Source organism: Euprymna scolopes, chromosome 27 (genome assembly GCF_053919585.1).
Source record: "Euprymna scolopes isolate OS-2025 chromosome 27, ASM5391958v1, whole genome shotgun sequence".
Lineage (NCBI taxonomy): Eukaryota > Metazoa > Mollusca > Cephalopoda > Sepiida > Sepiolidae > Euprymna > Euprymna scolopes.
Genome location: NC_136508.1, coordinates 51,539,423 through 51,566,729, shown reverse-complemented (window position 1 = coordinate 51,566,729; position 27,307 = coordinate 51,539,423). Strand labels below are relative to the sequence as shown.

The 27,307-nt window shown below is 33.5% G+C and overlaps 1 protein-coding gene across 1 annotated transcript in view; it reads right to left on the bottom strand.

Annotated features, from left to right (window-relative positions):
• The window catches only part of LOC145248856 (DNA polymerase epsilon catalytic subunit A-like), a 191,724-nt gene that overhangs the window by 37,836 nt on the left and 126,581 nt on the right, over window positions 1-27,307 (bottom strand). The window contains exons 33-40 of the mRNA XM_080110580.1: window positions 24,050-24,188; window positions 20,647-20,753; window positions 17,491-17,619; window positions 14,729-14,898; window positions 11,481-11,553; window positions 6,833-7,096; window positions 3,696-3,810; window positions 1,993-2,141 (exon numbers count right to left, since the gene is read on the bottom strand). Coding sequence (XP_079966706.1) covers window positions 1,993-2,141; window positions 3,696-3,810; window positions 6,833-7,096; window positions 11,481-11,553; window positions 14,729-14,898; window positions 17,491-17,619; window positions 20,647-20,753; window positions 24,050-24,188 — 1,146 coding nt within the window. The remainder of the gene's footprint in view (window positions 1-1,992; window positions 2,142-3,695; window positions 3,811-6,832; window positions 7,097-11,480; window positions 11,554-14,728; window positions 14,899-17,490; window positions 17,620-20,646; window positions 20,754-24,049; window positions 24,189-27,307) is intronic.

The window sequence follows — 27,307 nt, the reverse complement described above, 5'->3', positions numbered from 1 at the left end:
AAAAAAATACATGTCAATGAAGACAGAACATGAATATAGTAAAGAAACAAATTCAAATCTAATGTTGTTTGATGTTTGCCGGCAGCAGCTGGTTTGTCATATTCAAGAATTTCAATCTCTCCTTCTTTTAGTGTTTGGCTTGCAGATGGCTTCTCAGACCAATCTAAGCAGGCAGAGAAGACAAGCAAAGGTGTATGTGTGTGATGGGGGGGGGGGGTCTGCTCAGTTTTTTTCTAGCCTGCCTCTTATCTCCACCAGTCCTCCCTCTTCTCCTTTCTGTTTCCTATTGTTTGGTACCGGACATGATGGATCCACGTCACAGGTGCTACTCCTGAGCTGTTGTTTCTCAGGTGTGAAAGTCAAATAATGTGTTTTCCAGAGCAGTTTTGAGTTAATTTTTGTATCATTGTAGAACGCGGTCGATGGATCTTTTTCCTGCAGCTAGTTCTGAGTACAGTGTTTGTTGAGGGGAGCCTGTTCTCATCCATTTTGAGGATGTGCCCCAACCTACGGAGCCTGAGCTTTACAATGGTGACCTCAATACTGCAGCTGTTTGCTCTCTCAAAGACGTCTGTGTTGGTCCGGTAGTCATAACATTTGATGTTCAGTATATCTCAAAGTTTTGCTGATGTAATCTTTCTAGTTTGAGATCACACTGGTATATAATCCAGGTCTCATACCCACACAAAAGCGTTGAGATAACAATCGCGTGGTATACTATAAGTTTAATTTTTATTGAGAGATTTTTATTTTTGAAGATGCCGTTTATTAGTTTGCGAATGTTCTAAAGACAGAGACAATTCTGTTTTCAATTTCTTTCTCAATTGAATATTTTTCTGATATTTTTACTTCAGAGATATGGAAAATTATCTACTTGATATGCAGAGGAGTGTCATTTATATGAATGTTTTATGTTAATACGCCAGCAAATAGAACAAAATTTTAATTATTTTATCTATTTATTTGTTACTTAATGTTTTTATATGCACGTTATCTATTTAATATTTATTATGTAACTAGCGGGGATACTCAGTGTTGCCCGGGTGTTTGGAGGTGTTAGTAGACAGGCAGGCTCGAACTTGTGACGCATGTTGCCCGGGTATTAAAAAAAAGGGAGGTTATTTATTTAATATTTATTATGTAACTAGCGGGGATACTCAGTGTTGCCCGGGTGTTTGGAGGTGTTAGTAGACAGGCAGGCTCGAACTTGTGACGCATGTTGCCCGGGTATTAAAAAAAAGGGAGGTTAGTAGGCAGGCTGGAACCCATGACGCAAAGGCAGAAAAGTGAAAAAAAAAAAAAAAAGAAAAGAAAATGAACTTTTACCGCTACACTACAAAGCCATAGGAAGTGGAAAGCGTTGAAATTTAGCGACGGCAATCAAAAAGTTGACTTGTTAAGTGAATGCAGAAATGAACGTTGGCTGAAGGCCAATTCAGTTTTCCGCTGTTTCATTAATATGTTTCCTCACGATGTTGGGGAAACCCAGCTCCCCCCAAGAAGGGGGAGTTCTCCAAATGAATAGCAATTGTTTGATATGAAGGGTTTTCCCCACATTGATCAAAGCTAATTGCTTGGCCGATAAGGCCGGCGAATGATGTTCGCTTTCGATTCAGTTTCGCTTTTATACGAAAAACACGAACAAACATGCAAGAGGATGGAATAGCGTGAATTTTATAAAAGTTAATCAAAATAAATATAGAGACAACGTCCTTTCGCAAATTGTAGATATTATAATCTAGGGAGTATTTAAAAAGTTGTAAAAAATAGTAATCCTTTCGGAGAAAAGCCTTTCTTGGACATAAAAACGTGCACGCCACTTTTGCCTTTTATATAAATAAATGTCAAAAGGTATGCATGCCTTACGCTAGAAACTTCTGCTTTGACTACGATACTTGTTCCAGGATAATATCAAATTACTTAATGCATTAATTGTTTTAGACTATTATGGAAGAGAAGAGTGTAGAAACAGTTTGCTTCAAATCTTCTTACCTAAATGTAACAGAGGACAAAGCAGTTTCATCGTAACTGCTTAGCATCATAGCAGCTCCTTGACCTTGCATCATGTCTTCAAGAGAAGTTTGTGGTAACAAGTCAAAACTCACAGCACTGGCACCTTCTTGGTCATTCACATGGGAAGACTGAAAACAAAACATTTTAAAATAAATAATGGCTTCTTTTATGGCATACTAGCCTGGGTGCCCGGCGTTGCCCGGGTGTTTGTAGGTTTGGGTTGAGCAAAAGAAAAAAAAAAAGTCGTAGCAGGCAGGCTCAAACCAGTGGCGCAAAGGCAGAAAAGAAAGTGGAGGTGTATGTAAGGGTGTTGGTTGAGCAAAAAAAATAAATAAAATAAAAGTTGTAGTAGGCAGGCAGGTTAGAACCCGTACCGCGAACAAGAAAAAGAAAGTGAAAAAAAAATATGACGTGTTAGCTGATGTGCTTTTCGTCAAACCGGAAGTGACGTAGGTTGAAATTAAGGCTAAACAATCAAAAAGAGGCGATGACTTTCGAAAATATAAATTTCACCTGTCTGTTTGAATGTATGTATGTTTGTATGTCTGCCTAAAACTTTCCACAGAGGCGACGGAAATCAGTATCGTTTTGAAGATCAACCCTTTGGACAACAAATATCGAAAAATTGGCTAAAAACATTAATTCCTTCATTTTTCAACTGGGCAATTTTCTACAGGGAGGGATCTCTTTTTTGCTGATATTTTTGAAAGTCACCCCCTCATTTCGATTGACTAGCCTTAATTTAAACCTACGTCACTTCCTGTTTGATAAGGGTCGCAACAGCAAAGATGTCACTTTTTTTTCACATTCTTTTCCTCATTGGTGGTACGAGCTCGAGCCTGCCTGCCTACTACCATTTTTTTTTTTTTGCTTAAAACACACCTCTAAACACCCGGGCAACACCGGGCAGGCAGGCTAGTTATAAATATAGGGGAAAAAAATAAGTATAAATATATTATATCTTGTAAAAGTTTTTATTCAATCATTATTCAAGTGAAATATAATGGTTAAAGTCTTACCTTTGGCTTGAAATATTATGAAAAAGATATATATAGATTGGATATCAAGAAAAAAAATCATATTTTAGCAGACAAGAAAACAATTAACTTCACATTTGATATGGAGGCTGTTAACTGACAGACTTTCCATTATTTTTAATTTTCAAAATAATGAACAAAAAAAACAAACTTTTTTTTGTATATTATTTTATTTCACTTTATATACAGTTCAGCCTTTTTTTAAAATAAGCCTGTAAAAAAAATTAACGAAATTGATCAATTATTTGATTTTTTGAGATAATTAAAAAAAATTGTGCTGCTTTCATTGTTTCTGTCAAAATATGTAGAAATAACATCCAGCACTAATTTTCCCCGTTTTTAGATTTTCGAGGAGTTTTTTTTTTTGAAAATTCACCAGTTTTACAGAGAGTAAAAGAAAAATAAATAATTTAAAAAAGAGATTTTATTTTAAAAAATTTTTCTTCTTGAAAATACTGCAAAAATTACAATGAATCAATTTTATTTTACAAGTTTTTTACTAATATTACTTGTTATAAGGGGTCAAAAATTCTGCCTTTATTATGGTCATACCTAAACTCTATTATTAATAAGTGCTAGTCAATTATTATTGACATTATTCTTACAAGATCACTGCATTTAGTTGTGAAAAGAAGACCAACCTACCTCAATAACAGTATTTACAGCTAAACTGGACATGTCCATTTCTATGCAGACGGTTGAATACGCACCCGGATTATTCACTTCAATTGTCGTCTTTTCTTCAATCTCCATACATAATCTTTAAAAGAAATGAAATTATCATGTATAAAGCAAAATAACTTCTTTTTTTTAAATAAGATCATTTATGAATATGTTTTCTCTTCTCACGGTTAAATATATTTCACTCACAACAAGTCAGATACTCGGATACATTGCAAATGTGCAATGCATGATGGGAAAAAAATCTGTCATTTAAATTGATCGGGTAGTTTTATTTTTGTAAAGATCAAATTTTATGGTAAAAGTATAAGAGACGATCTCACAACGTCATTTGGAAAATAGTAAAGGAAGAAGGGAGATAATTCAAAATAATTCAGATTGGATTTTAAAAAGTCATTCTTAACATTTGGGGGGGGGGGAGAGCATTGGAAAAAAACTCAAATTTGTTTCCAAAATGATTTTCTTTATAAAATAAAAAACTACTTGATCAGTTTATATGATTTTTGGAATATGGTATTTTTGTCTTGAGATATCCCCCCCCCCAAAAAAAATTTAAATATAAAATATTATTCGAGTTCGACAGTTACATTTCCAAGTTCGACAAGATACACCTGAAGAAGGTCGGAGGTTATATCGACCAAAACGGTGTGAAAAATCACACTCAAAATGAGAACAGTAGTCCGATGAATAATAATACAAATAACCAATTCTCATCTCAAAAATTCAGAAACGTCATAAATACACATATTAAAATAAGTTCAAACACAAAACTTATCTTAATTTTTCCGTTTTGTTGGCTGTAACAGGAAAATGCCAAAATTCTGAACTAAAATATTTTAGTTTTCACGTGCTAAAACTATACAGACCGGTAGAGAATTTAATTCCACCTTTGCTATAAATTATTTTTTATCATGTAAACTTTATCCTCGAATAGTTTTTGTTCTGAATAAGAGGTAGCCTATTAGTAAAAAAAAAAAAAAAAAAAAAAAAAATTTGAAATGAAATACGTAAGAATATATTGTTTTGGTTAATCTATGCTTTTAACCCAACTTTTCTCGGAGGAGTATTTTATCCTTAAAAAAAAAATTCAGAAATGTCACTAATACTTTTTTAATGCCTGAATATTTCAGATGAGTGTCATTGGTTATATTTTGTCAATGTACAACCAAATAAAACAGTTTTGACTTCAACTTTCTGTCTAGCAGAAATTATGCCAGTGTATAACAACTACCTTCTAATAAATGGTTACACAATTCTTTCCAGTTTCGTTACAACTGAAAATTTCACGTTTTTTTTTTCTTCAGATTTTTTGTTAAAATAAAATACTTTCATCTAACAGTTCTGAATTTTTTTAGATGAGGTATGAACGTTTGTATTAATCGGACAATTGTTCTCATTTTGAGGGTTATCTGCACATTTCTAAACACAATAATATCTAATGAAACTGTCAAACAAGCAAATCGTATTTTAGGACTGATTAAAAGAATGTTCGTTAGTTGTACCAAGATAATCTATAATATAAATTGAAAAGAGGTGATGACTTTCGAAAATATAAATCTTACCTTAAATGTATGTACGCCTGCCTAAAACTTTTGACAGAGGCTACGAATTTTCATGAGATCGGTATTGTTTTAAAGCTTCATCCTTCGGACGACAAATATTGAAAAATTGGCTAAAAACATTAATTCCTTCACCCTCAACTGGGCACTTTTCTACGGGATGGGGGGGGGGTCGCTTATTTTGCTGATATTTGTCGAAAGTCATCCTCCTTTTTTGATTGACTAGCCTCAATTTAAACCTACGTCACCTTCGGTTTGGCGATGGACACAACAGCAAAGATGTCACTTTTTTTTTGTTGATTTTTTTTTTTCACATTCATTCCTCTTTCATGGTACGGGGTCGAGCCTTTCTGCCTACTACCACATTTTTTTTTTGTTTTTTTGCTCGACACACACCTTTTCAAAGTAAAGACTATTTTTTAAATGTAGAATTACAAAATTAAACTAAAATTACATAAGCAATTATCAGAAAAGACTTTTTTATACTTATTTTCACTCCAACAAGGCATATTGCCACTTGGAATGTAAGGTGCTACTATTTGTGATAGTTTCTGACTGAAGACTTAAGCGGCTAAATGTTTGTTCACATTACATTTGAACTTCTGCAGGTTAGTACAGTCAGAAAAGCAAGAAACAGGGAGGGAATTTCAAAGTCAAGCAGTCTGAGAGAATAAACTATTAGAATAGAAGACTTTCTGGCATCTAGGGACCTGAACATTGAAGGGGTGGGATTTTGTTGCTTGTCGGGTTAGTCTGGACTATGTATGTCGAGAGGGCACAACTGCTATGAATTCATCAGAGCACATTCCATTAAAATACTGGTAAAACAGACACTGGGATGCAACATTGCATCAATGAAACAGAGGTTGGAATTTAGTTCATAATGCAAGACCTATTAAATTTAAACCATTTTGAAAAAAAAAAAAAAAAAAAAAGACATTTCAAAGTAAATACTAAAAATGTATATTTTGATTATAAGATATTTTGGTATTTTTTTTTCGATCTAACTCAGCACAGTTTTACTAATGTCGCCTAGTCTCACTGAAGACTTACCTGCAAAGGGTGTTTATTCTGAAAGCCATTCTTAACATGGGAAGGTTTGGGGTGTTTATTCTGAAAGCCATTTTTAACATGGGAACGTTGGGGGGGGTTATTCTGAAAGCTATTCTTAACATGGGAAGGTTGGGGTGTTTATTCTGAAAGCCATTCTTAACATGGCAAGGTTGGGGTGTTTATTCTGAAAGCCATTCTTAACATGGCATGGTTGGAGGTGTTTATACTACGCTGGGTTAGGTTGTAACAAAAATACTGATATTTTTTTAAAAATAAAACCATTCCAAAAAAGAAACATTTCAAGATAAAGACTATTTTTTTATGTAAATTTTAAAAATTAAACTGGAATTATGTAAACATTATCAGAAATAGTTTCCTTGGTATGCCCACCAGTATTGCTTCCGTGTTTCTTTTTAACCATGATCATAGTTAGAGATCATACCATGTTAATTGACAACTACTGAAGTTAAGGTTAAAAATTATTCTTACCTGTGGTCATCTGCTTCTTTTCCTCCGAGATCAGGTCTGTCGGTCGGAGAACACCAAAGTAAGTGATTGTGTTTCTGAAGATGACGGGCAAAGAACAGGTCGCAGCCGAACATCATGATATCTTTCGGCATGTTGCCAAGTGGAATGTGGAAATAACGGCACTGTTCCAGCATCACTTGCAGAATCAGTTGAACATTCATGTAATGTTGAAACATTCTTCGGCTCGCCACTCTCTGCCAATCGAGCACGTTGTACAAGTTTTCACTGGAAAGAAAAACAAATAGTAAAAGAAATTAAATATTCACATAAGAAAATTGTGTCTCTCAAGTTGAAAAAAAATTGAATATCTTAATAAAAATACAATTTATATCTTAAATAATGATAATAATAATAATAAATGGACTAAATATACTTTAAGCACCCCAAAATGGTTGGAAAGAAAATAAATAGTAAAGAAAAAAAAAACTTCACATATAAATAAGAAAATTACATCTCACAATCAAATTACTAAGTCAAAGAAAAAAATTTGAATATCTTAAATAATAAGAATAATAAAAAATGGATTGATTATAGTTGAAGCATCCCAAAATTGGCAGAAAGAAAACAAATAGTAAGAAAAAAAATATCTCCACATATAAGTAAGAAAGTTGCCTCTCCCAACTTAAATACCAAGTTGAAGAAAAAAAAAAAAAAGAAGAAAATATGGATCAATAATGCTTGAAGTGCCCAGAATTAAGACTTACCAAAAACACACATTTTTAATTTGATACAGATTTCTTAAACTTTTATTTCCGGTTGAATCATAAATAAAACAATACATTTATAACTCATCTTTACAGATTTCTTATTTAAAAAAAAGAAAAAAAAAAACACAGGGGGGAGGAGGTATATTAAATATTTGGTACTTATCCATAACTACCTCTCTCTTCCATGAAAAAATAAAAATAAAGAAAAAATCGATACTTGTTTAATTTAATCAAAATATGGAAAATAAATTATACTGTACGTACGTTTAGACCACGAAAATTATACTGTACGTACGTTTTAGACCACGAGGAAGAGGAGGAGGGTGTCTTGTAATGTGTCACTTTTTCAATGGTCAACAACGCTTGGTATGTGAAAGACTGAGTTATCTCCCTGTTGTGGCGTCCTTGTGGCACATCTCCCTCTCTTCCTCATGATCTAAAAATCCAAACATGTCTACTTCTGTTCACTGTCATAAGAAATTGTTTTTCCGCTGTATATAAAAAAAAACTACTTGATCAAATTAAGTGAAATTTTTTTTTGAGAACTTAATTCTATAACAGGTCTGTACAATCTAATCTTTTTTTTTTTCAATATTTTCATTTTTTAATGCCTTTATTAAACTAAGTGAGTACCGAAAAATCCATATGATGTACGTACCGTGAGAGAAAGAAAATATTATACACTAAAAATTATGGGTTCTTCCTCATTATTGTACCAAAATTTGAATTATCTATTGAATTGTCATGTCACAGTAATAAAAATATCCAAAAATTACGATAAATAATAGGATAGAAAGTTAATTATTAATGAAAACATTTTTCAAAGACAATGAGCGAAAATTTATTTTTGTTAAATTTCTCTAAAATTTTCAGCTTTCAGAAAAGATTTACCTCCCTTTTGTCATGATTCGAACTCTCCGGTTTCTTTTTTCTTTTTACACTAATTGTTTTCAAAAACTAATTTCATTAATAATTTATTTTCCACCTTATCGTTTTTCATAATTTTTGGATACATTCATCACTGTGACATGACAATTCAATAAATACCATGGATTTCATTTGAAACTTTTGGCCTTTTGGCCAAGATCAAAGTGTAGTATCTGTTCTTCGGATGCTGCACTTCCATTTCTTGTTCTCTTTCGGTGGAGGAGCAGTCCTTCACGACTGAGACAATTTTTATTTTTGTACCTTTTCTCCACGTTAAAAAACGACCCTGGTGTCTAACTCTGTCCCGTGGGGAGGCATTGTAAATAGGTACAACAACGAAAAAGAATCAAATCATATAAATTAATTAATTTTATTTTAAAATAAGAAAATCAGGTTTTATGTCTAAACGATGAGTAGTGAGCGTGTGAGACCATCTTGAAAATAGTCTGAAGGAATAAAAGATAACTCCAAATAATTCAAACTTTTGCGATATTTTAGAAAGCCATTCTTAACGGTGGGGAGGGGATTATAAACTAAAATTCGCTTAAAAATGATTTTCTTTGTAAAAATAAAACTACTTGATCAATTTACGCGATTTTTGGTGTACGATATTTTCTATCCATCAAATTATGTTTACGTACATCATACAGATTTTTCTTCATTTTGTTTTTTTCGGGGTAGAAGGGGTGAGGGCTTGATAAGTGTGAAATATTTATTTGCGAACATAAAATTTAAAAAAATCTCAGTACTCCTTCTTCAAACTCCTTGGCTTAATATTCACAAGCAACATGAACTAGAATGAATACATTGAAGACATTATCAAGGCTGGTGTAAAGAAGTTGGGCTCCCTCTACCGTGCTAGAAAACTACTTATGCTTGACTGTCCTGCAAAAATTTTGGTGCTTGTTAAGATACAGTTGATAGATCGATTTTTTAAAAAAAATATGTTGTTTTAAGCAAAAACAATGTTACGTAGTTAATTGTCATGCCAAAAATAGTAATATATCAAAAAATTATGAAAGATCATTGAGTAGAAAGTTACTTCTCGTTAAAGGTAATTTTTATAGAAAATTAGGTAAAATCGCATTTTTCTTAGACGTTATAAAGTAGGCAGTATGGGGGCTAGACACAGGGGACATAACTCTGAACGGAATATTTTAGATTACTTGTGTCATGGTTGAAATATTTGTTGTCTAGAGCGATGGCCTTTTTTTCTTTTTTTTTTAAAACTAAAAACACAACAATAGCAGTTGTTTTACTCAGCGAATTTTCGTAATTTTTGCATATATTACGATTTCCGGCATGACAATATGTACGCAATATTGTTTTTGCTTAACACGATATATATAATAAAATCGATTTGTTGACTATATCTTAACAAGCAGCAAATTTTTAAGCTTAAAATTCTTTATATCTTCAAATATTTACTCATGGAGTTTGGTTTGTTTTGTTTTGTTTTATGGCATATCAACCTTCTTCAGGTTATTTAGTATCGAGTCTAGTAATATGGGGGAAAAAAAAAGGTACTTGTACAGTTTAGTCAAGACATTAAAAAATGAAAATATCGAAAAAAAAAAAGGTTATATTTCACGTATTCGTTATGAAATGAAGTTCTCCGAAAAAAAAATTTCACTTAATTTCATCAAGTAGTTTTTTTTTTACAGCGAAAAAACAATTTATGATACCGAGCAAAAGGTTTGATTTTTAGGAAGAAAAGCTAGAATTAAAGATGGGGAGGGGGTGTCGGCACTTTACATGGAGTTATCTCCCTGTGGCATGTTGTTCAACTTCAGCAAATTTCACAATGGCTGACTTCAACATGCTCTCATAAGAAGGTGTTTTTCCGCTGTAAAAAAAAACAAAAAAACTAGTCGATCAAATTAAATTAAATTTTTTTTCGGAGATCTTCAGTCCAAAATGGATATGAACAATATAACCTTTTTTTTCGATATTTTCATTTTTTAATGTCTTGACTAAACTGTACAAGTGCCAAAAAAAAATTTAGGCTTCAAGTTCTTTATATCTTCCAATATTTATTCATGGTGTTTGGTTTGATTGTTTTGTTTTTTGGCATATTAACCCTTTTTTGGTTATTTAATACTGAATCTAACGATTTTGGAAAAAAGTGTTTATGCTTCAAGTTCGTTATATCTTCAACATGACGTTTAGTTTGGTTGTTTTGCCGAGGAAATATGAACTGGAACAAATGCATTGAGGACATTGCAAAGGCTGCTGCAAAGAAGGTGGGTTCTTTCTATCAAGCTAGAAGACTATTCACACCTGAGATTATCCTATACCGCTACAAGGCCATCATTTGCCCATGCAGACTGGTGTATCTACCATTAGCCTCTCCCTCTTGGATAGGGTTCAGGAAAGTGTTGTCACTGTCCCATGGTTGCAATGTTGCAGCTCTGTGCCTATTTTACAAGTATTTTGATGGAATGTGAATTGATAAACTTGTTGCACTTGTGCCCCCTCGACATACATATCCCCGACAAACACGGTCAGCAACAAAAAATCACTCCTTCACCGTTGAAGTCTCTAAATGCCAAAAAGCTTTCTACTCTAATAGTTTCTTTCCTCAAACAGCTAAACTTTGGAATTCCCTTCCTGCTACGTGCTTCCCTGAATATGCAGAAGTTTAAATGTAACATAAACCATCATCTTGTTAATCTTTTTTTAGGCATGGTCCCAAATAGTAGCCCTTTACATCCAAGCGGCGATATGTCTTGTTAGGGGTGAACGTGAGTTACAAAAAAAAAAAAAAAGAAAGGAAAATAGTTTTTGTTTTTTTTTACTTTGCAGAACATGATTGAGTTTTCCAAGGAAAAAAGAGAAAAAATAATAACATCAATGTTTGATGCATTTTAGGCCAGGAAACCAGTATCTTCAGACAGCCTGATTTGGTATTACCAGAACATCAATAAATATTATGGCAAAGAGCCCCCCCCCCCCCAAAAAAAAAAATATCTTACCTATCAGGTGCATAGATGGGTACCACAGGAAAATTTGTTAACTCTGGCATAGAATTGCAAAGTTCAGAAGTATCTATAAAAAGAAAAATTTCCATTAAAAATGACAACAAATATATGTACAACTCTTCTTTGTATAAATATTTAATAGCAGTCCTTATCCAGAACTCCACCCCTTATTTAAAAAAAAAAGAAGAAAATCTGCATGACGTACATATCCATGACGAAACAAAAATATCAGATTCCAAAAATAACCTAAACTAGTTTTATTTTTAAAGAAAATAAAATTTTTTGATTATCCAGAAAGTGATTGTCTTGCCTCCCATTTTGAGAGGAAAAAAGACAAAAAGGCAGATAACTGAACAACAATTCCAAACTCGCAAGATTTCTATCGTAGTGCCTATGAATTACATTAATCGCTTAAAAGTGATTTTCTTTAAGAAAATAAAACTACTTGATCAATTCATACGAATTTTGGAATATATTTTCTTTTTGTCATGGGTATGTATATTATACAGATTTTTATGTTGAGCTTCAAAATGATACTGATTTCATGAAAATCCATCGCCTTTGTCGAAAGTTTTAGGCAGACATACAAACATACATACATACATACATACATTTAAACAGACAGGTGAGATTTATATTATAGATTATTACAAAGTTATGTTCTATCAATTTTTATATATTGTAAAGTTGGGATTTCAAAAGTAAAAAAATATATCCATGACTTGGGTGCATCAGCTTGAATCGAAACCAAAACCAAAACTTATGAAAAGTGTGTGTTTGTATATATAACTTGAGTTCCTTCATATATAATCAAAACCGAAACCAAAACTTATGAAGAATTCTTGGAAAAATTATTTATTACAAGAAACGGAAGTCCATAACAATCAAATGACAGTCACTCGGATGTAATCGTAACACATAAAATAAATAACATACAGGTTATCCTATTCATATATAGATAATTGAATAAAATTGATAACACCAGTATGAGGTGTCAACTTCTTTTTTCTTTCATGACTGGCAAATAGTTACAGCTTTAACCGCCAGAAGACTGTCAATTTAGAACTTACGATTTAGCACTTTATGCGTGGCTCCATGACTCAATAATTAAAGATTCGGTCCTCAGCACAGATGATAAAAATATCTCAAGATTTCTACCCAGTTATGAGAACAATCTATCCCTGTAAAGATTGTTGAGTTTGACAAGACTCACATAAAGGCTGGAGGTTACATTGACAGAAATGTGATTTCAACCCAGTCATGGCTGACAGAACGAGAACAGTCTTACACTTGATCATCCTACATCTCTACAAAGCTACTATCCACCTCTGCATAGAATATTGTTGTCACATCTGGGTTGGTGTATCTACGACTAGTCTCTCTTTCAGAGTTTCAAACCTAATGAATCCTGCACTATCAACCAAGTTCCACTCCGTCCTATTGTTGTAATGTTGCATCTCTGTAGATATTTTACAAGTATTTTTATAGAATATGCTGTGACAAACTCATGTTTATGTTTTGCAAAGATCAATATACCAACATTAAAAATTATGACATTTAACAATAGATATAAGACATCTATCATATAAATCTCACCTGTCTGTTTACATGTATGTATGTATGTATGTTTGTTTGTATGTCTGCCTAAAACTTTCGACAGAGGCAACGGATTTTCACCAGATCAGTATCATTTTGAAGCTCGCCCCTTCGGCCGACAAATATAAAAAAAATGATTAAAAACATTAATTCCTTAACCCACAACTGGGCACTCTTCTACCGAGAGGAGTCGCTTTTTTCGACGATATTTCCAAAAGTCATTGCCACTTTTCGATTGTCTAGCCTTAATTTTAACCTACGTCACTTCCAGTTTGGCAATATGTGCAACAGCAAACACATCACATTCTTTTCCTCCTTTGTGGTATGAGTTCAAGCCAGACTGTCTACTTGCACCTTTTTTTTTTTTTGCTCAACACACACCTCCAAACACCCGGGCAATCTATCATATAAAGAGTAAATGACTGTTAGTGTGACTGTACATATGTATGTGTGTTTGTCCAGCTAAAAAGTTCAAAACTAAAAAACAAAGACCCACAGAATTGATATTTTCTTAATTGGTGTTGCACTAGATTTATAATATTCAAAATTTCAAACCTAATGGACTATCAACCAAGCTCCAATTTGTCCTATTGTAACGTTGCATCTCTGTAGCTATTTGACAAGTGCTTTTTGGAATATGCTGTGACGTACTCGTAGCACTTTTGCCTCGTCAACATAAATTCTTCTAACTAATCCGACAAGCAGCAAAATCCCATTCTTTTATTTATTGCTCGACTTCGGAATTCCCTCCCTGATTCCTACTTCCCTGCATGCTTCCTAACATGCAGAAATTTAAAATGTAATGCGAACAGACATCTTGCTTCTCTATTCCCTCCATAATGCTCCCTGTAGATACGATCCCAAATAGTAGCCCTTGTTTGGTGTGAATAAGAGTAAGTTTGAAATACTGTATAGATTGCCGAGTTCGACAAAGGTAAAGGTCGGAGGTTACGTTGATTGAAATGTAAAAATAACATTCAAGCTGCCTCAGGCAGTAAGCAATGAATTTGCACCACCTGAAAGACATGAGACAACAACCTAGGAAGGTAGATCTCCTAGGACTAGCCAGAACTATACCTGAGCCTGACAGATGCAAGGTCAACCCTACTTGAGTGCCAAGGACATATACTTGACTGGCATGAACATAACCTACTCAGGTTGTGACAGGTAAGTATTTCTAATAATATAACAATTGTAATATGGAATAAAAATTAGTGATGGGACGATTCCAATATTTTTCTTCGATTCCGATACAATTACTGATTCTGATTCTTTATAAATCTCTAAATATTTAACTATAGAGTTGTTATTTTCACTAATTTCTGTAAAAAAAAAAACACATCTTAAATATGCAGATATGTTCCTAAACATAAATTTACACTTGTGGGGATGATCTATCGATTTTAGTTTTACTGGTATTTTAAAATCAATAAATATTTATTTTATCATTATTACCAGCAATGGAAGATTTTGCTTTAAACAAAATCAAATAAAAAGACAATTGAAAGAATCGTTTTGGCATCGGGAAATAGGAACCAATCTTTTGAATTTCGATACCGATTCCCCTAAATTTGTTGATTTTTCTGATTCCCGATTCCAATTAATTGTCCAAACACTCGTAAAAATATTAAAGGGAGACAACTTACCCATGCAAGACTGGATGACCAGAAAAGTTGGTCCTCGTTTTTCTTCTTTGTAAGCTGCCAAAAGTCTTTGGATGCTTCTGTAGACTTGATGTTTCTGAGTCTCAAAATTAATATCAAAAGTTTGCGTTCCACCTGGAGGTAAAAGGTCTGGATCGGTACCTTTGGTTATTCTGTAAAAATCAAAATAAAGAATTCACATTTTGTCGAGTTTATACAGTTAGCCAAACCAATCTAAGAAGTCGAAGAGAATGTATATAGATTGAAACACATTCACCGTTTTACTATTTATGTCTGTTGGCCTAATGTGTACTTGTCAGCATTTACTGATTGTTATTTATTTATTTTTTTACAAGGGACTCATCATTTATCAAAGCCTGAAGGCCACTCAAGAATAAGGGTTAACGAATGTAAGGTGGTGGTGTAATAATCGTTAATGGTGTAGATTGGGTAGAATTTGATTTATTTAAAGGGACAGCTCAACAAGAATTTGTTTACATTGGACTTAAAAGCTGTGTTATAATCAACCGGGAAGCACACCAGCAAAAAAGTTCTAGGAAAAAAGCTTTGTTCATGGAATCAACGCTTAAATTTAGGCACAAATAGAGAGTGCAGAAAATTGTATATAGTGGTTATAGCTAGTAGAGTGTTTTTTTTTATGTGAAAGTTTGGTAAGGGGAGGAAACTACCATAGATTCTAAGCTCAGACGAGCACCTGCCATGAAAATAACAATAGCTTACAACGTCTCTTCTGTGGGAAAGAGGTTGCAGGGAAGAGAAAAAGGCATCACCTACTAGGTTTCGAAGCCGGTTTTGTTGCTATCATTGGTGAGTATCATTCATTCATTTCATATAAATCAGATGATTATTGTTGGCATTCATTTCTCTGATATCTTTCTAGTTAGAATTCTTTCTAAAAAGTCACTAGATACTTGTAGGAGAAACCACGCGAATGTTACCAATGTCCTTAATTGAAAGTGTTTCTGTGGAACAAACTTGATTCAAACTTGGCACACCTGAGTTGTCAGTCCATGTCACCAACATAACCTCCCTGTTATTGTCGTTGTTAAGCATCATTCATTCCGTATGCATCAGATGATTCTATTGAAGGCATTGGTTTCCCCGATATTTGTCTAGCTAATTAGAATTCTTTTTAAAAGGAAAAATTGGGTACTAAAGGGCGGGACCACATTATGGTTGCTAACATCCATAAATGAAGTTTTTTTTTCTATGGAACAAACTGGATTTGAACTTGGGACAACCAGGTTGTCAGTCCGTGTCATTAACCACTTAGCCACTGTCACCTTCCAATTTGTCTGTATGGCCTCACTTTGAAATATCATTTTTAACGTTTAAACACACAGATTGAACTTATTTTACTTGAGTTTCACTTGTATCAATGAGGTGCCCGGCGTTGCCCGGGTGTTTGGAGGTGTGTGTTGAGCAAAAAAAAATAAAAATGTGGTAGTAGGAAGGCAGGCTTGAACCCGTACCGTGAAGGAGGAAAAGAATGTGAAAAAAAAAAAAAAAAAAAAAAAAAAAAAAAAAAAAAAACGTGACGTCTTTGCTGTCACGCCTATCACCAAATCGGAAGTGGCAAAGGTTTAAATTAAGGCTAATCAATTGAAAATAATATAAATCTCACCTGTCTTAAATGTATGTATACCAATGACCAGCTTCAGTGTCATGTCTGCTTGATAGTGTGAAAGTCGCTGGCAGGACTAAAAAGTCATCCGGGCACATGGACTTTCACTGAGGGAGTGGCACTCGTCTGACAAGATGTTGCAATCATCATATATGTTTGTATGTCTGCTTAAAACTTTTGACAGAGGCGACGGATTTTCACAAGATCGGTATCGTCGTTTTGAAGCTTTTTTTTTTTTTTTTTTTTTTTTACACAGTGATCACCACTTATCAAGGCCCGGAAGCCACTCAGGGATAAGGGTTATTGCAAGTACATTACGTTAGTGTGGAGATTTGATGGAGTGTTTACTTAAGGGGGCGGTTCATTAGGAATTTGTTAACATTAGACTGGAAGACATCCAAGTTGTAGTCCGGAGGGAAGCAGGCAGACGGAACAGAGTTCCACAGGCGTGCAGTTCTAAGAAAGAAGCTTTGTTCATGGAATCCACGTTTTGATTTAGGCACAGATAAAGAGTGGGGGAAATTTTTCACAGTGGATTCAGCTAGACGGGTGTTTTTCGTGAAAGATTGGCGAGGGGGGGACCAGGGATTGGAGTTCAGACGAGCACCTGCCATGAAAGTAACGATAAAACAAGGATAGGCTCGCAACGTCTCTTCTGTGAGAGAGGGGTTGCAGGGTAGAGAAAAGGGCATCCCCCACTAAGCCACGAAGTCTATTTTGTACTCTGTCAAGGCATGATAGGCTGTTTTTGGCAGCTCCTGCCCAGATATGGCAACAGTATTCCATCCTTGGACGTACTATCGAAAAATTGGCTAAAAACAATAATTCCTTCACTCTCAACTGGCCACTTTTCTACGAGGAGGAGTTGCTTTTTTTCGCCAATATTTTCAAAAGTCATCCCCTCTTTTCAATTGACTAGCCTTAATTCAAACCTTTTCCACTTCCGATTTGGCGATGGATGCAACAGCAAAGACATCACGTTTTTTTTTTTTCTCACATTCTTTTCTACCTTCGCAGTATGGGTATTATGCCTACTAACACTTTTTTTCTTCTTTTTTTTTTGCCCAACACACACATCCAAAGAACCAGGCTAATAATTTAAAAGGCAAGAAATACTTACTTTGAATTTCTCTCAGAATTATATAAAGCTGTCATATTCGGCATTTGATCACTTTGAACTGTGTCAAGGACGAATACGTTGGCCTTTTTTGACATTGGGAAAAATAAACCATACATCATCTTGGATCCACTGGAAGGATAATGAGAAATTGTGTATAATAAGAATGATATATCATGTATGCCTATCTTCCTATCTTTCCATCTCACTAGAAATAGAAGGCAAATTTTTCGGGTTTTACTCAAAATGTACAACCAAAATTATTCCCAATCAATGTATGACTGACTGCTTCTGCTGTTTGTCATATAGAAACAATGTGCAAAGTTGCCTGAATTAGAAGGAGCCGAATTGGACATGTCAGATTTTAATCGTACATAAAGCGCTTTCCTAAAAATGTACGACTAAAGAATATATGATTATTTGCTCTTGCTGATTTGCTATTAAAGCAACTTCGATACGAACGAACTACTGGGTTTGTTAGCGCAAAAAAAATCATAAAAATCTGTTGTAGTATTATTAAAATAAACAAAATTAATTTATTCACAAGTTCCAGTCGAAGTTATTTTTTGGCAAATATATTTTTAAATTCATATAAAAAGTATTTACAAAAATGAATTACTTTTTAAAATATTCTCTCTTAATACAAAAAGTAAATAGATACATAAGTATTTACATAATGAACTCCTTAAAATCTGAAACAATTTTTTTTACCAATTCTGTATGCCATTTTTAATGGGTTTTTTTTTTTGCATTAAAAGTCTTTGTAAAAAAATTAACAAGTTTATTTTTTAGATTTTTAAAATTTTACTAAATTAAAAATTAAAACACGATTTTATGTACGTCTAATTAAATCCTAAAAGATTGAGACAATTATTTGGCACACTGTATTGGAAAAATATAATTCTCAGTCATTAAGGGTTTAATTAGTCAATAGCAATTTCAACAGTTTCAAGTTTAATTCAAAAAACAAAACAAAACAAAAAAATAAGCAATAATAATAAGGATTTCTTTTATGAAGATTTCTAACAAAGATTTTCTAGTGTACCAACATTGTTATTGTGTTACAAAATTAAAATTTTAAATAAAAGGTTACTTGTAAAATTTAATTTGCAAAAAAAAAAAAAAAAAAAAAAAAAAAAAAATTGGTGATTAAATTCATTTCGTTTTTTGTTTCAATAATAAAGAACTAAAATTGTTTATTTATTTATGTTTCACAAAGATTAAAAAATAAAAAAAAGTAGCACACTAGGTGGAAAAAAAAAATCTCAGTCTTTAAGGAGTTGTCGAAAATAATCATGACTGTGACTACAGTTGTTCTATTTATTTTAATAAAACAAAATCTTTTGCGCTAACGGACTCAGTAGATCACCTGTGTAAGACGGAATATTTAATAAAAATCAGGAATTTTCTTTAGTAAATGTTTTTTTAGGTATAGACTTAAAAAATATTTGCCAAAAATAACCTCCCAAAACTTCTGAATAAAATTTGTTTTATTATAAGATTGTTTTACGATTTTTTACGCTGACGGACCCATTTGATGGCTTGTGTCGAAGTTGCTTTAATCAGTAGCAGCGGCAATAAGTCATACATAATTTTTAGTCATACATTTTTAATAAAACTGCAAAATTTTCCTTTGACTAAAACTAAATTAAAGAGTATGTCCTTTTTTTTTCGTTTTGATACCTCAGAAGTTCAAATAAATTTTTTCAAAGATTGAAATAGCGACGGATAGGAACTTTGAATCTCCTAACTGCATTCTCAGCCATCACTGCCATCCGTAGTTGTCGTCTCACCACATTTTGGCCAATTACCTCTGGCACGCTTTGGGTGGGATTGAAACCGCTATCTTCAGACAATGTTCATCTGGAACTGTAGAGATTCAACGTCTCTATCAACTGCGCCACGAAGTAATTGGCCAAAATGTGGTAAGACAACAACAACTACGGATGGCAGTGATGGCTGAGAATGCAGTTAGGAGATTCGAAGTTCCTATCCGTCGCGGTTACCACCTGACGAAGGCCAGAGGAATAGTTGGCCGAAACGTTGTGAATAAACAAAACCAATAAAAGATCAAAAACAACAATTAATAAAGATAACAATAATAGTCCGAAATAAAAATAAATTAATTGTAGATGTATGTACACGTTGGTAAGAGGACCACAATTTTCACATTTTTTTTATGTTTTTGTCTGTTTTTCTCATTTTTTTTATGGAAATTATTCCAGACAAGGTATGATGTCACTTGATATAAGGAGCTAGAAAAAAAATACTACTTCTAGGTCAAAAACTTGCCAATGATAAGTGTTAGATGGATAATTCTAACTTATAAAACTGCAATTTTTCCTCCTTTGTCAGAAACATCACTCATGGAATGTGAGAACTAAAGGATAAAATAAGTGAAACGAGTGTTATAAAGTTATCGAAAAAGGTTCATTTTCTACTCTTTTTTTTCTCTGCTACATTTTATTATGAAGAATAATTTAATTAGGTAGAAGAATGCTTTATATACAAACTCCAACTCCATTTAATCTTTGTATATATTTGTTATTAAAAAATTATTAAATACTACTATACCATGCTCAAAGGGGGGGGGTAAGAGTCGTTCTGATCTTACTGGGTCGTAAAATACGCTTAAATATATTTTAATTCATGCAGATTTTGTATTTATTATTACATATCCAATTCTTTATTGAATATTATATTGTACCTAATATATAGCAGTGATTTCAAAAGTTAAAAAAAAAAGGAGTTAGGTGCCTAAGTCATCAATTAGAATCAAAACGTAAACATTTAGCACTTTAGCCTTGTCTCCTACCGATGTAGTAATCAAGAGTTAGGCAAAAAAGATTTAATATTAAATGACTTGAAGGAACGAATTGAATTTAAGCATGTGCAGAAAAAAAGTAAAATTATGTCAGCAAGTTGCATTTTATCAAGTTTCAATGCTTAAAATAAAATAAATTTAAACTCTGAATGCAATAATATTTACCTCCCCCCCCACCACCACAAAAAAAACCCCAACCTTTTTAATGCCTACATGGAATTATTTTCTCTCAATTAACTCAATAAGCTCATTAGTGACGTCGCCGCCGCTGCCGCTGCTGCCGCCGACAACAACAACAACAGCAGCAGCCAAAGAAATATCAAGCAAATGCTTACCAAGCATGATGGTAAAGATAAATATGTTTCATAGAGTCAGTTTCCAGGTAAGGATATTGAGCAAGCGTTCGGAATTCCAATACGTCCATATCAAATGTATCCGTTTCCTGAAAAATAAAAAAAGATGAAATCAGCTTATTAAATTACAGTTAATAAGTTGTCTATGATCTTCCAAACCACATCCTTACATCATTCGTAGCCATTTATGCTGACGACACTACCGTCTATGGTAGTACATCAAAGACCGTAAACGACCAAGTTCTCTCTGACTCTCTCTCCTCTGATCTTGAGCACGTGGTACAATGGGGAAAAAAGTGGCTGGTTAATTTTAATGCATCTAAAACCAAGCTTCTATCTTCACATCATCAACACTCTGCTCCCTTTCTGGCATCAACTGAAATGAATAGCTCTCATCTTATAGAGGCTCCATGTTTTGACAAGCTTTTGGGTCTGACCTTTACTTCTGATCTGAAATGGAACATGTACATCAAATCTGTTGTCAAGGTCGCTGGAAAAATGATGGAATCATTCTACTGCTCCAGTAGATATCTCACTGATAATGCAATTCTCTCCCTGTATAAGAGTCAAGTATGTTCAAGGATGGAGTACTGTTGCCACAGCTAGAAGCAGCTAATCCTGCCTTGACAGAGTTCAAAATAGACTTTGTAGCCTAGTGGACAATGCCCTTTTCTCTTCACTGCAATCTCATTCTCACAGAATAGACCTTGTGAGCTTGTCTCTGCTTTATCATTATTTTCATGGCAAGTGCTTGTCTGAGCTCCAATCTATGGTCCTCCTCCGCCAAACTTTCACGAAAAACACTCGTCTAGCTGAAACCATTATCAATAATTTCCTTCACGCTTTGTCTGTGCCTAAACCTAAATGTACATTCCATGAACAAAGGTTCTTTCTTAGAACTGCACACCTATGGAACTTTGTTCCATTTCCCTGCTTTCCAGTTGACTACAATATGGTTGTCTTCAAGTCCAACATAAACAAATTCTTGATGAGCCGTCCCCTTAAGTAATCCAATTTACTAAATTTCCATGACTAACGATTACTATGATATTGTCCCATTGACTACTGTACACTCATTAACCCTTATCCTTGAGTGATCGCCGAGCCTTGATAAGTGGTGTCTCCTTTATAAAAAAAACAAAAAAAAAACTTAACACTTAAAAAAGCTGTTAAGTTTTTAAGTTGTTAGTGTAAGTTGATAATAAAAAGCTGAGAATATTTCAAAGTGAATAGTTGAAAACCAAAATACGCTTTTTTTTAAAGCCAACTGCACACAATGTTTAATTAAAACCGAAATTTAATATATAATACAAAATATATATTTTTTTATTCTTTACTTTGAAAATTTGGTGTTTGTACAAAAAGAGGCAACTGATCAGCTTTTTTTAAAAATACGTCCTTTTAAGCAAAAACAATATGACTTACTCCACTGTCATGTTGAAAATAGTAATACATCCAAAAATTATGAAAATTTGAGTAGAAAGTTATTTATAGTTAAAAGTAATTTTTATGTAAAATTGCATTTTTCATAGATGTTTGAGACAATGAATACTGCAGAAGAAGGGGCATAACTCTGATCATTTTTTTTTTTGTTTTTGCCATTATAAAGCAACCATACTGCTTAGCCAACATTGATAGACTTTTTGTTTTGCAACACAATAGCAGTTGTTCTACTCAAAGAATTTTCGTAATTTTTTTATATATATTACTATTTTTGACGTAACAACTGAGTAATATTAAGAACATATTTAAAAAAATTTTTTTACATTTTCTTTTGTTTTAATTCTAAATTTCAAGATAAAGACTATTTTTTATTATATAAAACCTTTCACAAAATATATTTCAATTTTCTTAAAAAATAAAACTAGAAACTAACCCGAAAAAGTATTTCCAAGTAAAAACTTTTTTTAAAGTAAAGTTTAAAAAAAAATTAAACTAGAATTTATGTAAGTATTAATCAGGAAGGACTTTTTCTTGGTATTCACTGGCAAGAAGTTTGCTAAAAAGATGAAATTAAAAAAAAAACTGTTTTAGTAAAAATAACGTTGTCCCCCTACCTCCAGAAAAAAAAAATATTCTGTCTCATTTGAAAATGCAAGTTCCTCATTATCTGTTTGTTTATGCTTAACAACCTATGGTCATTTAAGGTCATGCAGACCTTTTGGAAAGCTATTTTGCATGCGTTTCCAAGTGTTAACAGTGTAAGCTGGATATAAGAGACCCGAACATAAGAAACTGATATAAGAGAGATTTTCTCTGGTCCCAAATTAGAGCCTGTGTTAATGTACAGTGGGAAGTCATTTTGTATGTTTCCAAGTTTTAATATTTTTAGTTTATTGAGACAGTTGGTTGTCTTATATAGTTCTGCACCTGCTGGTGGATAGTGTACTGGTTGTTGTGGTTTATTCAATTCAGTGTCAGTCAGTCGTTATGTTCTTGGTTTGTTTGTTCTGGTTCTATATTATAGTTTTGGCGTGATATTATGTGCACCAATTTTGGGAGATTGGTTTTTATTTTGGTGAATAAGTTTATTTCTTTTAGAAATTCTATTATTTTGGGTGCTTCTGTTTTGTTGAAGAGATCTTTATTTTGGTATGGAATAAAGTCAACACGCTAGTAATATACACTTGACGGTGAGTTTCTCCTGGTATAATAGTGTTCTCTTGATGTAAAGAACTTTCATTTGAAAGTAAGAAAACTACATACTGAACAGGCAAAATACTCATCCCAGAGTGATTATAACAAATTTGTATAGTACTAGTTTTTAATAATTCCATCTTATTTAGGGGAGGGGGGGGTAATAGTGTACAAATTTGGGGCACCCCCACCCCACCACAATTGATAAAGTCTACAATTTTTATTTTTCCAAACAAAACAGTTGTTAGAATTTTTTAAAAAATGTGATACAACGAAAAATTGTTTTCACATCACAAACGCACCAGATATTTACAAATACTTTGTTATTTTTTCAAATCAATCATCCTTAGAAAGTTTCGAAATCAAAGACAGAAGCTTAATGAATATATAAATCATTTTGATTTTTCCTTTTCATAATTTTGGCAACACATACACACATAAAAAAAAGTATATATTTTCATTTTACATAAGCATTATACCTTTTTTTGTTCGACGGTCTCTATTTTGTATAAGTAATATCGTTTGAAGAGGTCTCTAGTTACTTGTAACTGGCTGATCGAAACATGCTCATGAATGTGTAGCAACATATTAATGCTTATGTAAAACAAAAAAGTATATCTTCCTCTACTTCGGCATTGAGCACTCTTGCATTAACCTCGTTAAAATTCATTGGTTGCTTACTTCTTGAAAAAAATTTATATATATATATATATTAGAAATGTCCTTATTCATTAATGAATGTATTTACCTTGCCAGCCAAAAGTCGAGCATAATCTCGGTTGACAGTCACCATGGAACCACACTGAACCAAAACACGGAACATTAAAGGTACCTGTGTTTCGTATACCCCTTCAATGTCAGGAGATGAAAGGTCGGCATTAATTTCACTGTAATCAAGAAAGAAGAATATTTACTTTACTTGTTTCATTGTTAGGGTTATATATGCAGGTTGGTTGTAATCAATACAAAATAGATTTACACAAAAATAGGAACGGAACCTGTATCTCGGTGTTGCATATGGAATGGCAGAGAAGAAAGGTGGTGGGGAAGAAGAGGAGGGAAAATGGGACTGATAGAGAGGATAAAGAGATAGAAGAGTTTTCTCCAGGCAAAGCCAAAGAGCATTACTTGTTCTAAATAAACCTACATACTATATAACTTTGTACAAAGAAAAGCAACAGATGAAACAAGGGAGATAAATCGTGAAACAAGGGAGATAAATCGTGAAATCAGGGAAATTTTTTTTAGGTTGACTTACAATATTAAGCTCATTAAATTTAGAAGATATAAGAATATTTAGCAGTAAAGAGATCCGATTAGTGTAAATGGGTTTACTAAGGATGTTAGTAAATGAATATTAATAATATAACACAAAGTGAGTAGAAAATATCTGTTGTGGGGGGAAAGAAATCTAAAAAATAACTTTTATACTGGAAGGATTTAAACACTTACATTCAATAATCTGACTAATATTGAAACAAGGATATATGCATAGCTAAACACTAATTAAATATAACAAGCAGCACATGTGTGGTCCCCTCTGGTGCTGCATGTGAGATAACAACAAAAAATAGTGAAGAAATGATGAATGTGAGAAATGTGAAGGGCCAACGTTCCCTTCACATTTTCGCCAAGTTTCAGAAAAATCTAATGTATGGAGGAAAAGTTATGGGGTAAAAAGTGTCATTTTTTTTTGCAATTTTGGAGCATTTGTGACCCCTTTTGAGCACCTGGGAACGCTGAATCCCACTGAAAACGGACAAATGATGTAGTTTCACGCCTTAAGACATGTGTATTTGAATTCAACACCATGGACAAACTACTACGTAGACATATATATCAAGTTCTTGAGTAATATAAAAAAAAAAAAAGAGTTCCAAAAAGGCATGTTTTTTAGCCCTAAAAGTTTCAGAGGGATATGAACCAGAATTTTGCTAGGGTTACCCATACTGAATTTATATTAAGAACAATGGCTTCCACATTTTAGCCAAGTTTCAGGAAAATCTAATGGATGGATCAAACGCTATGGGGCAAAATGTGTTATTTTAGGACATTTTAGGGCATTTTTGACCTCTTTTGAGCCCCTAGGGATGCCGAATCCCAGTGTAAATGAATAACAGTGCAGTTTTAGGCTTCAACACATGTATATTTAAGTTGACCACCGTGAAAAACCACTATATGTTCAGACATATCAAGTTTTTGTTTAGAAGGAGACGGAAAGACACCAATATTCTGCTTATATATTTTGAATAGATTTTGAACGTCGTCACATTTAGATTTAACAACATTTACTTAGTCAGGCATGAATTAAATTAAAAACTGAGTAATGGTAATTAGGCTGAAAAGAAAGATTAGGAGCAATACGCAATCTGAAATCAAGACAATTTCATGGCTGAAATATTTACCAGTTAGAAGGCCCGTGCGTCTTTTTCTTTTATCGACTACAAAGCATTTTAAGCGATACATGGTTAACAATTCGGGTTTATATATTTCAAGCGGTCGACTTCATATTTAAAATAATCTATTTCAATGAGAGTAGATATGCATAAATTCAATGCATGGATAGAGAATTGAGGTTTAAAAAGTTCTTCTCTCATCTAAATAAGCTAATAGGGATTTCCCCTCCCCGCTACTACCTCGATGTGACATGGTAAAAAGAAAGAAAAAAATTAGTCAGGAAGTTGTTGAAAAGAGAGCCACAAAAAGAGGTGTTTTAGCACTGAAAGCCCTCAGGGACGTGGACCAGAATTTTGCCAGGGTTACCCATACTGGACTTATAGTAAGAACAATGGGCTCCACATTTTGGCAAAGTTTTAAAAAAAATCTAATGGATGAATAAAAAAAAACGATGTGGAGTTTCAAATTTAAGTTAACTAACCGGAAAATAAATTATAAGTATAGTAATGAATATAACTTAAAAACCTAATTCAGCGTAGTATAAATACTCCCCTAACCTCGAAAACTATACTACATACTATAACATCCTATAAAAATTAAGTGTGTGTGTGGGGGGGGGGGGGGGATTCTCATTCAAGTCTGCTGATTTTTCTTTATGGCAACTTCATTCCATAATGAGCATATACATCATATTTTTCTTTTTCTTTGTTTTTTTTTTAATATATTTGCTAAACTGCATAAACACTAAAAAAATCTCTTTTCCTCATATTAAGAATCATCATCATGACGGGTACCTTGCCCGAACCAATGTGACTCTTCCTCTCCAGAGTTTCTTGTCTTCCATCAGTTGCCTCAGATCTTCAGGTTCACAGTTGGCATCGTGTGCTATTTGTTGGATGTACGTGGATCTAGGTTGTCGTCTGCTTGCGCGTCCGTGTCATGGAGTTCATAGCAATACATCACTCACCAATTCATGCTTGCTCCTCAGACAATGACCGGCAAATCGTAGGTGTCTTTCTCTGATGGTATTAGATATGGCAGGTAGATTGCCATAAAGTTGCTACTTCGTGGGATGATTTTGCCAAGATATATTTAATATTGTTCTTAGCATACGGGTGTATGTGCCGTCTAGTTTTCTTTCCAATCTTTTGGTGAGTGTCCAGGTTGTAGCACCGTAAACAAGGACAGACTCTACAACTGCCCTGAAGAACTGCCTTTTCAGCTTGTCAGCCAGTCTCAAAGTCTATACTGAATGTAGCCCATCCAATGCGGTCCATGCTTTTGAGATGTGAATTCCGATATCTCTCTCTGTAGAAACTATGTTGCTGCCCAGATACATAAACTCAGCAACTTCTTCCAGTGTTGATCCAACCAAAGCCCTGATCTCTCCCTTCACATTGAAAGTCATAAACCTTGTCTTATCCGCATTTATGTGAAGACCAATATCATTTGCAGACTTTTCTAGCTTACGTAACAGTGTTTGCGCATCAGTAGTGTTGTTTGCGAACAAAGCCATATCATCTGCGTAATCTGCATCAGTTATGTGTGCTAACTGATTACGTCTGTTTCTGGATTCATTTAGAGTGAAGCCTAGCATGTTGTGTATATC